Genomic DNA, 14,529 nt, shown 5'->3' on the forward strand with positions numbered 1-14,529 from the left:
AGCACAATGATCATGGTGCATTTACAACAGTGTAATGGGGACAAAGTGTGGTAACTTGGGGTCTTTTTTTAATTTCAAAGGATTCCAAATGCTGGGACATCCTACATGCTGGGACAAAGCTGCTGTGTCATCTATCTGAAACTCTGATACCCTTCTTGGGCGATGGACGGTATGTGCTCTTGCTAGTCTGAAGCTGTGTCTGCCGACAGTGCTGAACAGAGTAGCTAGCGCTGCATTCGTAACCTTGTGCTGGCATTTCTTTCAATGGAGGCGCTAATTTGGGTGCATCTCTTCTGGGCAGCCACCTTTTTTCCTGAGATGTATGGGAGTGTAATAATCTCTGAGATATTTATTCTTAATGGTTCAAATGTGGTTAAGGTCAAACGGAAAGAAACATAATGGCATAAGCCTTGTTTCTGTAGAAAAGTAGACTAAAATTGAGATGCAACTCAGAGAGAGCAAAGAGCTTGCTAAATAACTGTGACATAACGTAGATAATAAACATACTGAAATTGCCTTATACGTCCAGGCTTCTGTAAGTATGAAGTTACCTGGCCTGTGGTAATTTCCGTTTCTTTCTAGCATCTGGTAAGATTCAGACACTTTGTAGACGCAAAATTTATCTCCCTGAAAGCTAGTTTGAGCATTTTTCAGAATTATACCTGCTGTAAAAGCGGTTTAGAGCAATGTTTATTTAGAGTTATTTTGGGGTAAAATATCCCTGCCTTGCAATTGAAGTAGTTGTGCTGTAACTTCAAAAAATATATATAGAACATGAGTGTCATTTGTTACCTGTAGTGGACCAGAGTTGGGTAAAACAAAAACATCTCATTTTCAAGACCGAAGTCTGTCCTAATAATATTTGGTTGTTTTAAACTAGTGCCGTTGTTGCATCCCAGCAATTTTTATCGTGTGTAGAAATAAATATTGATAACGCAGGGAAATAGGCTGTGAATATTTTGGCTTAAACAAGAAAAATCAAAGAATTTTTATCCTATTTAGATATTGATGAATTAAAATGCAGTAGTAGATGCTACTTTAGAAAAAACCTTGTACCAGTTAGGCTGCAATGCAGCACTCAGAGAGCTCTTGCAGTGTTTGTGCTGTGATAAGATTTCCTGAGCTGTTGCAGAGAAGTCCACTTTGACAAATTGCAAAGATTATTCAATGTATCTGCAAAAAGTCTAAGAAAACAGCATTCCAAACATGTTGATTATATTTGAGTAGAAATAAAAAAGTACCATAGTAAAAGCTGTTGTGTCCTTGAGGCATGAATTCACTTGAAACCTCCTTGTTTTATGAGCCTGTCCTTCTTCACCAAAAAATGATGTCAACAGCATGAGCCCTGAGAAAGTTCTTTAGCTGTTTGCATCAGTTCTTGTTAAGCATTTAAATTTCCAGTGTTTTTAAGTCCTTGTCTCTTCTGGAAGCAGTGAAAAACTAATTTTTCCTGATTTTTTAAATCTAATAAGTGAACATGTGAAATGCTAAACCAGCTTCCAGAACTGCTTGTATGAGAATTGTCCTATTAAATTATCAGCAGTAATATTTACCAGCTGGGCAACAGAGCAGTCTTATACCGGGTACTATTTATTTGCCAGTAGATAGGAAGAATCAAAGTGTTGAAATAGCACAGAACGATGGCACTGCTTTTGCACATGTACAGAATTACAGTCAGTGATCAACTGAGTATCTGGTCTGGGGAATCATTCCAACAATGAATGCCATTTTTCAAATATCTAACTCAAGTTATATGTGCTAACAGTTAAACCAATTAACCATAAAATACAAATACATACAAGGATACATTCATTTACAAGGATGTTCACAAATACATTGCTCTGGTCTACATGACCAGCCCACCTGAACAAAGCTCTGATGCAGATTTTTAAATATAGAAAGCTAAAAGGGATATACTAGAACTCCATCCAAATATACAAAGAAAGTCTAGGCAGTGATTTTTTAATTCTGTTTCTGCTTCCTCAGTGAAGCTGACAGTGCTCCATTAGATTACATCATGTAACAAAACTTAACATTCTAGTAAGCAAGACTGTTACAACTTGGTTTTAGTTGCTATACTAATAAAATAAGGAAAAACAAATCTCTCAGCATTATCTAACACGTACAATATTTGTCAGGATAATGTTGTGATTTGAGTAGTCTTTGAATATTGTATATTTCACAGCTACAAATTTAGCACTACCACAGCGCATTGGAATTCATAATGTGCATGTATTAAAAACAAGTAACCTCTCTGTGTATCTGATCCTGTTCCTATTAAAGTCGATAAACTCCTATTGACTTGGCTGGAAATCAGAGATCAGGCTGCATGTGAAGCTAGTGCCTGTAACAAGGACCTGAAGGGTGACATCTTCAAGACAAGGATGATACTCTGTTCAGTGAGCAGTGATTTGTTCAAAGTGCAGCATTAAGAGAAGAGATACTTGATAAGTCTGCTCAGAGCAGAAATGGAGTGTCAGCGCTTGATTTGAATGAAAGGGTAAGGAAGAAACAGCAAGAAGAAACCAAGGCGCACGCGTTCTTATTCGCACTGGATTCTGAAGCAGTCTCGCTGCTCAGAGAGCTTCCAGCTGGTAATGAAGCACGCTCTTACGCCAAGAACCAGACTGGGAAAATTGATTGCTTATCTCTGATCAGCGTGTCAGGAATAGATAACTGGTGGTCCAAAAAGCAGTAGCAGCCTTTTTTTGTTTTGTTTGTTTAACTGTTAAATGTCACAGAAATTTACTGACTTAGCACTCATGGCCTGAGGCAGTAAAGGGAAACTACCTGTCAGCGTTGCTGACCTTCTGATGTAACGACAGCAGTTTCTGCTGGCTCACTGACCATATAATTTTGACTACTGTTCATCTCATGACTAGTACTTAAACTGCTGAGCTCTAATGAAGAGCACTGTTAAATATGTAGGCTTTTTCTCTGTGTTTATTTAAAGTTCAGGTTTGCACATGGGGCTGTTCTGTTAATGACACATTTGCAGGATTTCAAAATCTTGCTCATCTCAGAAAACTGCTAAGAGAGAAAACAAGGCAAAACTACATAGTATTTGTCAAGTTGGCTTATGTATAACTGGAGAGAATTTTGTAAACCTGCATTCTTGTAGTGGAAGTATTTAGAAATTTACTCTTCTGGCATGAAAAGTTATATGTTTACACTGCTTCTCACTTTGGGGCCTGATACTTAAAACCATCTATGCTATAAAGCTCAGTATGCTTGGGCATGCCTACAGGACTGGGATACCAGTGTGGGAGCCACTTAGGCTAACTTCACTCATGGGAATCTTAGCTGGGCCTGATTCAAACACTAAATACTACCTGAGATACTTGACATGACAAGAACATGACAATATTAGACATGAATAGTGTCTAATATTGATGAATTGGAGTATATGCCATGTGCTTGTGAACTGCTTTAAGCATGGCCCTGATGCTGTAAAAAGTGTATTTAAATTTAAGTAAGACTGTGACAGGTTTGTGTTCTAAACTCGCCGAGAAAGCTAGTTGATAATCTAGCCCTTAGCAGGTATGCTACTATAATTTGCTCAAATATTCTGTTCAGTGAATGATCTTTTAACAGTGTTAAATGGCTTGCTGTATGGGTACTGGAATCTCCAAGAGAAGTGAAATTTTAGAATCACATTTGCTCTCAGTTAAGGAGGTGAGATGGAGATAATTAATCACTTAGTTACCCTGGATTCGCACCTGTGTAACAGAGAACAAACTCCATCACCTGCCTTCACCAGGCTCACGTACCAGCCACCAATTACGCATGCTGTGTCAGCAGCGTTGTTCGCTATGAATTACTGTTTTATACCTGGTTAAATGCCTGTTGCTCTGGACAAGCAGATGATGTATATTAGCAATAAAATAAAGAGAGCCCAGACTGAGAGTTGGAATGAATGGAAATAATTAATCCTAGGATCCTGTCAAGAGTCTGATCATTAGCTTTTACTAAATATTTAGCTGTCTCCTGTTTTCCCCTCTGTGATGCACAAAGCAGGTGTTTAAGTTGTGCTTACCTGTGCACTCTATTTCACATGCATTATATTTGACCTAATTAGAAAAAAACCTTGAATTATGTCACAGCTAATCCACATCTGTTGCTCAGAACCTTGCCTGCTGTGTCCCCGATTCTGCCGTTCTTACTCTGGTGAGTAGCGCTGCCCTTGTGACTATAGTGGGATCAGGCCCTGGTGACAATTGCTCAGCGTGAATTGGTGAATCGGGATGCGCTTAACAGTGAAGCCAATTTGCAAGAGCTGGCAGGGCTCTGCTTGCCAAGCTCCCCGGGGGTATGGTAGTGCTGACGGTTGGCACTTGTGCTGTAGAAGCAGAACAAGAGAACTAGGACCTGACTAAATCTTTGGAGGGCCGTATGAACGCAGTGAATGACAGTCCCAGCCCAAGAGAATTTTATGTGCTTAAGGTAAGTTTCATTTTGCAAGGAGCTGGTTGTAATCTGAATGTTAATTCTTTTTGCTTCAGTTTTGCACCAGCAAGTTGTTAAAATTAGAGAATAAATTACAAGGAATTTTACGTACAGGTATTGAAACAAACCAGGCTGTTGGAACTCAAAAGAATAAAGGCTTTAGCACTAAAGAGAAGTGATATTTGAGTAATTTGAAGAAGAGAAAGTAAGTTGACTCCTAAGACTGTGAGTGGTGGGACTTAGGTGTTCTAAGTATCTTATTTAAGCCACAATTATAACTGATTATTTATACTGGGATTACAGAGTAGATGAAGAATATATCTGGTTATTTTTTATAACTAAGTTGGAAAATGATTTTAAATATGTTTTAATTTAAGAGAAATTGTTTTCAGTATTACATCTTTGGGCTTCCATGCCCTGCATTATGGAAAAAAAAATATTTTCGAACATAGTCCAGCAAAAATAACTGCATCTGCCTCAGGCACGGCCTTGCGAGGACAGCGATTTGGGGAAAGATATTTCTGAAATTAAAGCACAAAACTAATTTTCTGTTCAAAGAGAAACCCGTAATCTGTACAAGCAGCTGAAACAAACGAGTTGCTCTGAACTCATAGCATGTTTGTTTGATAATGGAGGTTCTAAAAGGCCTGTTTTAAGGACTAGTGGTGAGAACAACAAAGAAATCTGTACCGGTGAGTTGGAGCAGAGTACAGTGTTATTAAGGGAAACAGTAAGTGCATGTTTCATCTTGAAGAGTGGCAAGCTGGGTGCAATCTGCAGTGCATCAAATGAGGCCCATTTATTAGTCTCACTTGAGAAAAAAAATCTAACTCCAGCCTTTTTCCTGGTGAAGGTACAATTTCTAAGCTGAACTGGTATTAAACCAAAGCAAGTGATGTGCAAGAGCTGAAAAGATGATGTTGGTGGAGGCTTAGGATAACTTAGGGGCTTTCCCTAGTGTAAACTGCCTAAAAGCTGTTGTGCAGGACAACCAGATAGCTGAGATGGGAAGAATGTAGGGCTGAAAAATCAGAAGGACAGAAAATTGTCTGTGAAAAGGCTGATGAAGTTGGCAGTGCCATAGAATTCATGGTTTTCCTGGGCAAAGCCAGGCATTTAGGCAGGTCAGCTGCACCACCGGCTGAGATGGAAACATTTCTATTCGTCCTAAGTTACTACATCAGTGACCTGAAAACTGGGGATTAAGGGAGTAATATATTAATATTGTTGATAATCCGTTGCTATTTATCTTTAATACTAATAAACTACTTCCAAGAGTTTTAATATAGTCATAAAACACCTGCTAACAGTGTGCTTTTAGAAGCATACTGCTATTTTCGCTAAGCTAAATAACAAAAATTGCCTTAACTTTAGTGGTAACAGGAACAAAACCTACAAAATAAGGTCACTTGCAATAAAAAACAAAATTTTTGAAACTGCTACTGGATTATTTTAGATATTCACAGGGGCAGTATTTAATTTTAAAGATCCCTTAGATATATCAGTTTGCAGAGTTGAAAGGGCAATGTTTTCATATTCCTCTTGTGATGCTGAGCATCTGCAGTGGTGAACTAATACTACCAGATCCTTCTGAAAATTTTTGTTGAGAAATCCGTAAAAGATGGGATTGATACAAGTTGAGATCATTGCCACGAGGTGGCACAGTGTAAATGCTAGATTATGATTACAGTTCATTAGGGCTTCATAGTTCCAGTCAAAAACAACATTGAATATATTGAGAGGCAACCAGCAAGCTGCAAAGGTCACAACAATTGATACCAACATCATATTAATCCTTTTGTTTTCACTTAGTCTGCTTACGTTCTCTCTCATCTTATCTATTTTACCATGTCTCCTCCGGAGACATACAAATATCTTGAGATAGCAGATAAAAATAAACCCCAGTGGGAAGCAGTACTGGAAAACCAACAGGCTAGTGGTAAAGATCAGTCGTGCCGTAACTGATGGCCATGCTTCGATGCAAGCAACTTTGTTCTTGTAGAAGTCACTATGGGAAGACAGATGTTTGAAAGGTTCATCAGTTAATTGGTGAAATATTAAAAAAGGAAGGGATATTATAAGGGAAAATCCCCAGATGAAAATAATTCCCCAGTACGCATGGGAAATACTAGGCTTCCAGCCACGTGGGTTCACAATTAACTGGTATCTCTCAATAGCAATCAGTACAAGTGAGAAAATGGAGACTGTGACAGATATGCTTTGTATGAAAGAGCTTATTTTACACATAGCTTCCCCAAATATCCAGTAGTCCATTAAGGTGTATGTAACTGTGACAGGAATGCACACGATACAGATTAAGACATCCGATAAAGAGAGATTGGCAATCAAGATGTTTGTAACATTTTGAGCTTCTTTCTGTCTCTTTATTATAATAATCAGACAAAGATTCCCAAAAAGCCCTACTATTGTAACTAAAGTGTAAGCTGTAATAAGCAAGAATACTGCAGGGAAGGAAGGTTGACATGTATCGAAGTTTAAAAACTGAGAATAGCTGTTGTTTGAGATAGTTTGGTTAGACAAAACCTCACTGGGATGCTGAATAGCTTTATCCATCATGAAGCATCTCTCCAATTATGGACAAAATTTAGCTGTAAAGATTTTGCATGTATATCTCTGTGTGTCCCTCCCCTTACTATTTGTAAGATATTTTGCTTGAAGCTTTCCAAGGCTATGATTAATAGCAGTCCATCTTTGTATTTTGTCTTTGTATTAGGTTTGCTCAAAGTTTCACAATTACTTCTAACAATGAAGAATCCTGAAAAGAAAAGCAAATGGTATTCTTGTTTTTGTATAGTTATCTGGTTGTTGCTACTTTTTCTGCACCTATAGTGTTGCAGAACCATAGATTTCTTTTAAATAACTGACCTTGATGTATGAGAAACAGCAGTGACAGCTCTGTTTAAAGTTACATGATGATTTTCATACAGACTCTATCAATTGTGGATAAATTTTGCTTTCCAAGACAAAATATTTTAAGATTAGTCTCAGCCAAAGATTTAGCAAGGTTTGATGAATTTTGATGAGATAAGTCTGCTGCTTTTTTATTATCAGAAAAATGAAGAATCAGGTTCTGCCATCAAATGGCTAACTGAAGACATCACGCTTAATTTTTTTTTCTCTAAAACTATACAACAATGTGATAATGAGATAATATACTAAATCCCTCTGACTTAATTCAAAAAGGTGTGTGCCTGAGCATAAGTGATATTCAACACACTTATGAATGACATGTTTATGGGTGTTTCCTTTTCTGCATATGTATATGTTAAAGATGGCATGTCCTTATCACTCCATCTAATTTGAGAAACATGTAAGCCAAACAGAGATTGCATCTTAGTTATCCAGACAATTATTTCCGTATCAACAGTTACCAGAGGTTGGTTTTTTTGTTTGCCTACACACTGTTCATTGTTGTAGAAGTCTGACAAATGATAACCAAAAAATTTACTATGGTTAAATGCAATATGTACTGTAGAGATGCAGAGTTGATTTGTCTTTCAGATCTAACTTATACAGGTGTCTAGCAAAAATCTGATACTAATACATTCCTGTTGTTATAAAACTAATATTAATGGGAAGAATTAGGTTCAGCAGAATATCTTGATGGGTTTGAATTTAGCAGTGAGCTAAAAAGTTAACCCCAAATCAAAGGTTCACCAGCCTTCTGGCCAGAAAGAGGCTATTTCCAACCTGGGAAAGGAGAGGAAGAAAAAAAAAAGGATGTAAGAGTTGCTTTTAAAATTGAAAGATAGGTAAATATGTCCCCTGTATATATACACCTTTCAAAATATAACTCTTAACTCACCTCAATTCCTTTGGAAATAGGAATTACAGGGAAATTAGCTGGAAGGAAGTCAGTTCTTCACCCCTAGTAATAAATACCGTAGTGTGAGAGTCTGTGGAAACAACGGGATGAAGAAGCAGTGAAGTCAGAGGCTGCACAAAACAGGGGAGGTACCTCATATCATTAATAGGAGTAATTTGTGCATTGTGAAGACATTGTGCAATTTGTGAAGACTTACCAGCCTTTTTACAGAAACGATTGCCGTTATTTAATTGTCAAGGAATAAAAAGTGTTCAGTGACTTGCACAAGATTAAACACCAAACTCGGGGCTAGACTGAGACCTATGACTTTTGTAACTGTTTCATTACCCACAACCAACTAAAACTTTTTCAGATGAAGTTATATCCTGGACTGCTTTATTCTGTACGTTTGCTTGACGTTGGTTTGAGTGCTTGAAATTAAGAATCTGTGAAAAAAGCATTTGTAGGCTCTATTACCACTCCAATTATGATTAGAAATGTACTTTTCAACTGGAGCAGTCATGTTGGATTGAGGAATAACTGCATGTTTATGACCCTGGTGTTCCAAATCAGCCACATAAATTCAAAGTCATATATTATGCCTTGTAGTCTTTCTAAATAACCCAGTTGACCCTGTTAACAGCTATATTGAGGGAGTGGCATAGAAACTTGCAGAGCCACACTGTAGAAGCTGGGAAGTCTAGTGCCTCAGGTAGACTTTGTAATCCTTCACAGGTGTCCCTATTCTTGTAGGTCAGGAATGAGAGCTGTGTACCCTACTGTGTGCCTTAGCTTGCAAAATCCCTCTTTGTGCTGAGTTCCGTAGAAGGTGAAGGGATTCTGAAGCTAGTGTAGTCAGACCCATGGGCAGAGATGATGTGGCTGGGTGCATGAAGACAGTGGCAAACAGCACCTTCAGGCAGTATGTTTCCTGGAAGGCACTGTAAATTACCTTTCCTTGAGCAGCAGTAATTGCCTGGCTGGATTTACCACACAGAAGGATGTGTGTGCTGCAAGGACAAGAGGCAACGAGCGGTAAATGTTGCGCTGACATGACTTGCTGCCAGCTGTAGGTGTGTAAGAGTCTATAGTCTGGCTGTGGCATCCCAAGGATGATTTTCCTCTCTGCACTGTCCACTATCTTCACCTACCTCACACAGATCTGACTCTGTCCTTTAAGAAAAGACCAGGTGTTAGCAAGGGATCTAGCTTGGAAACAAGATACCTTCAAAGACAAGCTCTCCCCTTCCCCGCTTTTTATATAAGCGGGAGAAGCTGTGGGGACTCAGAGGACATGAGGCTGAGCCAGTTTTGTAATATTTTATGCACTATTTGCTACTCTTGCTTATTTATCCATGGCTGCACAACAGGGTTTGATAGAGAGTGCTGGATGTTCTCTTCCAGGAATTCATTTTGGGTCTTAGGGCTTCTTTGGCACTTTCTACCTGTAAGGAAAGTCCCTTTAACAACCTTCTAATCGGTTCACTCAGCACATTAGCTTTAGACACGCTGATCATCTACATTGTCATTCTTTTTCCTGAAAAAAAGAATGACATTTCATTCACTGTTCACTTTGTACTGCAAACTAAAAGGTGTACTCTTTAGTACATGTCATTCTGAAAGGTAATTTAAACATTTCCTTGGCAATAAAACCATTGTACCTGTCTTGTTTAAAAATCTGAGGTTTTCATAGTATTAGAAAAATAATCTACACTAGTATGCACTGCAGCATGTTGAAATACATTGTAATTCATGTTGGCATTTTTGAAACTATTTATGAATTGAGACTTATAAATACTAATGGAATGAGCATCCTTGAACGGTGACTGTAGCTGATGTCAGAATTGCATTGAAGTACTTAATATGAGAACTAATGTCTGTATTACTTACTTCAATCCCTAATCCATGCATTTAAAAAAGATTCCCTTTCGTAAATAGTTAAGAGTTTACCAATATATAATCATAAGAAATTATAATCCACTTAGCCTAGTGCTTTCATTCCTCTAGAGGCAGAAACATTACCAAATCATGTAAAAGCAAAAGAAAGTTAAAAGCATAGTCTAAAACTGATTAGTTTTAAAAGGCTCTTTCCCTGAGCTTTTTCTTACCTATTCTAAAAATAGGTAGTCCCATCCCTTCAAAATGACAAATAAATGTTTTAGTTGAAAGCATCCTCTGTTAATTAAATTCCAAACTATTGCATAGATACAATCTGGATAAAACTTTCCATTCAAATTTAAATGTCGGATGTACAGTATAAAATAATTCTTCAAAAGATATATTTCAGTAACTTCTTCCTTCGGATTTATGCATTCTCTGACTTCTTACCTGATGAAAAATTCGAGTCATATCCACAGTCCTTAACAAATTTTCTCTTCCCTTTTTTGAATTAATTATAAAGCCAGCAAACACATTTTCTTTGTGCATAGAAGAATCCAAACCAGTCATCTGCAGCTGAAGCTACATTTAAACTCTCTTCTTCTGAAACAAACCACAGTTTCACAATTTCCAAGTGTGACTGAAGCCACCAGTCTGTAGAAAGGCTGCGGAGGAATAAAACAAGCTCTGGAATCCAAGAAGAGGCAAACAGCAATGAGTAGGGAGGGGAGAGGACCAGTAGTCATGGGGATGGTTTTTCCTTCTCTGTGTGGCTTCCCTCCGCCCTGTCAAACACAACATTTTCCAATTGCTTTTTCAATTATCTTATCTGTTCTATAATACAAATGTTTTTCTAAGAACCTATGTTGAATTTCATTCATGTAAACATCTGCAGATGGCTCATTGCTTTTTTAACTGAGGGAGATATGAAAATATACTATAACAAGCTGCTTAGAAAGAGCATGCACATCCTATTAAGTGGTATCATTTGCTCTATTGTAATGAAGTTCATGATATTTCCACTATAACTTGGTATTTTAGCTTTTACTGCGGAGATATAAAAAACATGGCATGTTATACCTGCATGCACTAAAGGGGAATTTATTATTATTACTCTTTTTCCAATAAAAAGTCCATACCTTTTATAATCACTTGTTCATAAAAAAAATATATTTGCCTATTAAGTAACTAGTGGGGATGCTTATGGGACAAGAAAATAACTAGCCTTTTCTAGGAATATGCTGTTCGGTACATTGCTTTTTAAATTTCTTAATTCCTGCCTGTGTCCCTTTACTCCCCAGAATCAGTCTCTCAGGCTGAACCATCCTGTGCCTCTTCAGTATGAGAAACACGGAGGCAATAGAAAACTGTCCAGTGTTAGGGTGTGTTTGTATGGGGACAGGCTCAGGAGAAGTGGATGGGGATGGAGATTCTCTGATAAATTGGAGGCTGCAAACTTCCAGACAAAACATTTGAGAGAGTACTGGAGTCTGTCTTACTGCTTTTGTTTTTAGAGGGAATGATTCTGAGAAGTAGTAGGATTTTTGGGATGAGTGAGACTGGTGCTGTACCTAGAGTATCAGGTTAGAGCTAATTATCTGAAAATATTAACTGTAATGCTATTGTATTTATAGAAAATACGGGTGGAAGTAATTGAGATCAGCCAATCCTGTTTCTAATGTACTTATATCTGTTCTTGATGTATTTGTCTAACCTGCTCTTTGAACATCAGTGGCAATCCTAGATAAAGTATTCTAGTGCCTAATTTAGTGTTAGGAAGATTTTCCTAATGCCTCCCTCTCAATAGCCCTCACTTTAGTTTAAACCCTTTGCTTTTTATTCTAAGAGTGGTTTGTGAACTCTGAAATCTTAACTAGAATACTATTATCAAGCCATGTGAATATACTTTTCTAAGATATTTCTTGCACTTGCTGATTTTGATTATGTCAAAAATATTATTTAAAAAGCTTTTCCAAAGTACTTTAGAGTTTCTGCTTCTGGTTGTAGCTTAACCCAGAAAGTGAAACGAGACTTAAAACGGAAATGAGCTAGATAATGCATCAGAACAAATCATTATGTGTTTATAAAGGCTAAGTCAGTAAAATTAAGTGTTTGGATTCCATTTACAAATTTCAAGCAAAAGTCAGGCTGCTTATTTACATAGGCATCTGTTTCTGATATAACACCGTATGCAAACTTTCACCTGTGAAAGACTGAAATGCACAATGTGTGATCTCATTGATTTTACATTTATATCAGTCTGCTGCTTTCCTCAGCTTAATTTTATTGTAACCTGTTGTGAATTAGATCACATCTGATATCAGAGGCTTGCGAATGTAGCTGGTCTGTTCGTGCTTGACATCAAAGGTATTCTGTACTACATGGAATCCGTGGCTTCGTATGAAGGGATTAAGGTCTTCATAATGGTTTTCAGCCAACCTCTGTGGAGTTTGTTTGCCAAAAAGGTTAATGGATAGCAGAATTGTATTTACTTTTATACAAACCATCAAATTATATCTAAATTGCTCAATGAAAGTGGTGGAAAATAGTGTGAAGCAAACTTTATATGTAATCTGATAACAAAAAATTAAAAATATTATGGGTAAGACTGCAGTTGGCTAATGAGAGCCAATTTCAAGTGTGAACTTAGTAACCTCACCTTTGTGGGACCTGAGCAGTTCAAAGGTAAATTTATATCTTAGGAACTTGTAGAAGTTTTGATGGTGATTTTCAGGAGTTTGGAGAGGGATTTCTCTCTCAGCTTACAACCCTCTCCCCCACAGCCCCCGATCACTGTACTGATTCTCCCTGTACTGAATCCCAGTCACTGTCCTGATGATCACCTCATCAGAATTCTTTCAGTAAAAGACTGATCCTGAAAGTTCTGCGGGTATGATATTCCTATTAAAGTCAACTGGAACATCATTTCCAAGCTGTACTGCAGCTGGTGGCATGACCTCAGCTTGTGTAAATGTTCCCAAGCCAGCTTTAATCTGGGTAGCAATTAACCATTACAAGCACAGAGCTCCGGGCAATATCATCTGAATTAGCCAGCATATAATAAACTGTCTCTGTGTATATGAAGTGCAGTCTCATCTTGACGACAGTAGAACCATACTACTCCTCTGCCTCCCCAGCTACGGCATGCAGACCATGGGCAGCATGAAAGCCCAGAGTAAGTGATTCTAGGGGCCTTAATAAACAGTATTTCAAACTGTAAGTCCAGTTTGATATAGCTAAGATATAGTCCAGATATAGTTGTAGTGATCTGCAAAAGTTAGCAACAGCCTGTTGATGGGAAAATTCTCTAGCATTTTAGTCCTTTGAGGCACAGATTGTCTTTTGCTTTGGCATACACGATTCCTTGACCAGCAGGGGTCTTTGCTGATAGCTGACCACTTCAAGCTTTTGTGTGGTTGCAGGCTTTGTTGATAGCTGTTTCACCCCCGTTCTTGAAGTCCGTTGTATATACACGATTTCTCAGGTTCCTAGGTGAAAGGGTTTTTTTTTTTTTTTAAATTGGTGCCAATGCAGCTAAGAGCTGGTTCAGAGACCTGTAGTACCTCTGAAGGATTTGAAATATTTCTTCCTAATAGGCATCAACTTTTATAGCACATAAAAGATGCACAGAGAAATAAGCAAGAATAGGAGCTCTTCCTCCCCACGCTTATTGGTGGCAGATGCACAAGTTAATGTCAGGAAGGAAAGATAATGTTCTATGATGGCAAAAAAACCAACTCCTTCAAGTTTTCCTGTTCCATGGAGTGATTAACCCCCTAATAAGCTATATTCAGCAAATAGGTTATGACTTGATCCAACTATCAACCTCTGAAAATAACTAAGTGTGCACTGTAGTTTTTTTTTTTCAAGATCATGCAGTTAGAGGATTGATGTATATGTGTCAGCTATACACTGATCCATAATATACAGTATTTTTTTTCCTAATTGGAAAGAATTATCACAGGAGTCACTCAAGTACACTAGCTGGAGTTTAAGTTTCACTCCTTTGTTTTGTGTAGTTTTACAGAACAGCATTTGCAATATCCTGGATTCTTCATTCTGGTCCTTACCTCTCAATTAGGTCATGCCTAGAATAAAAAGTCAACTGTTTTAAAATCTGCTTTAACTTTAAATGAGTTACTTATAATAGCAAATTCATTTTTAGAATTATATCATGCCGTGAACTTTCAGCTGATTTCTGGACCTTATTCAACTGGAATACAATTGAGATGGAGATTGATATGCTCTCTGGCTGGAGTAGGTTAGCATCTTTATTTTTTGGGTCAGCCAAGTTAAGTTTTCAGTGTTCTCACGGAAAAAAAAGAGATATGTGAATAATTATAATAGGAGTGTGATTGCATTAATTTGTATTTTATAAT

At 37.6% G+C, this 14,529-nt stretch overlaps 1 protein-coding gene across 1 annotated transcript; it reads right to left on the bottom strand.

Annotated features, from left to right (window-relative positions):
- Positions 1–5,898: 5,898 nt before the first annotated feature.
- LOC134146912 (neuropeptide Y receptor type 6-like) lies at positions 5,899–7,023 on the bottom strand. Its single transcript, XM_062587534.1, has one exon. It carries the CDS (start codon positions 7,021–7,023, stop codon positions 5,899–5,901), a length of 1,125 nt encoding a protein of 374 aa, XP_062443518.1.
- Positions 7,024–14,529: the final 7,506 nt, after the last annotated feature.

This window comes from Rhea pennata, chromosome 14 (assembly GCF_028389875.1).
Source record: "Rhea pennata isolate bPtePen1 chromosome 14, bPtePen1.pri, whole genome shotgun sequence".
Lineage (NCBI taxonomy): Eukaryota > Metazoa > Chordata > Aves > Rheiformes > Rheidae > Rhea > Rhea pennata.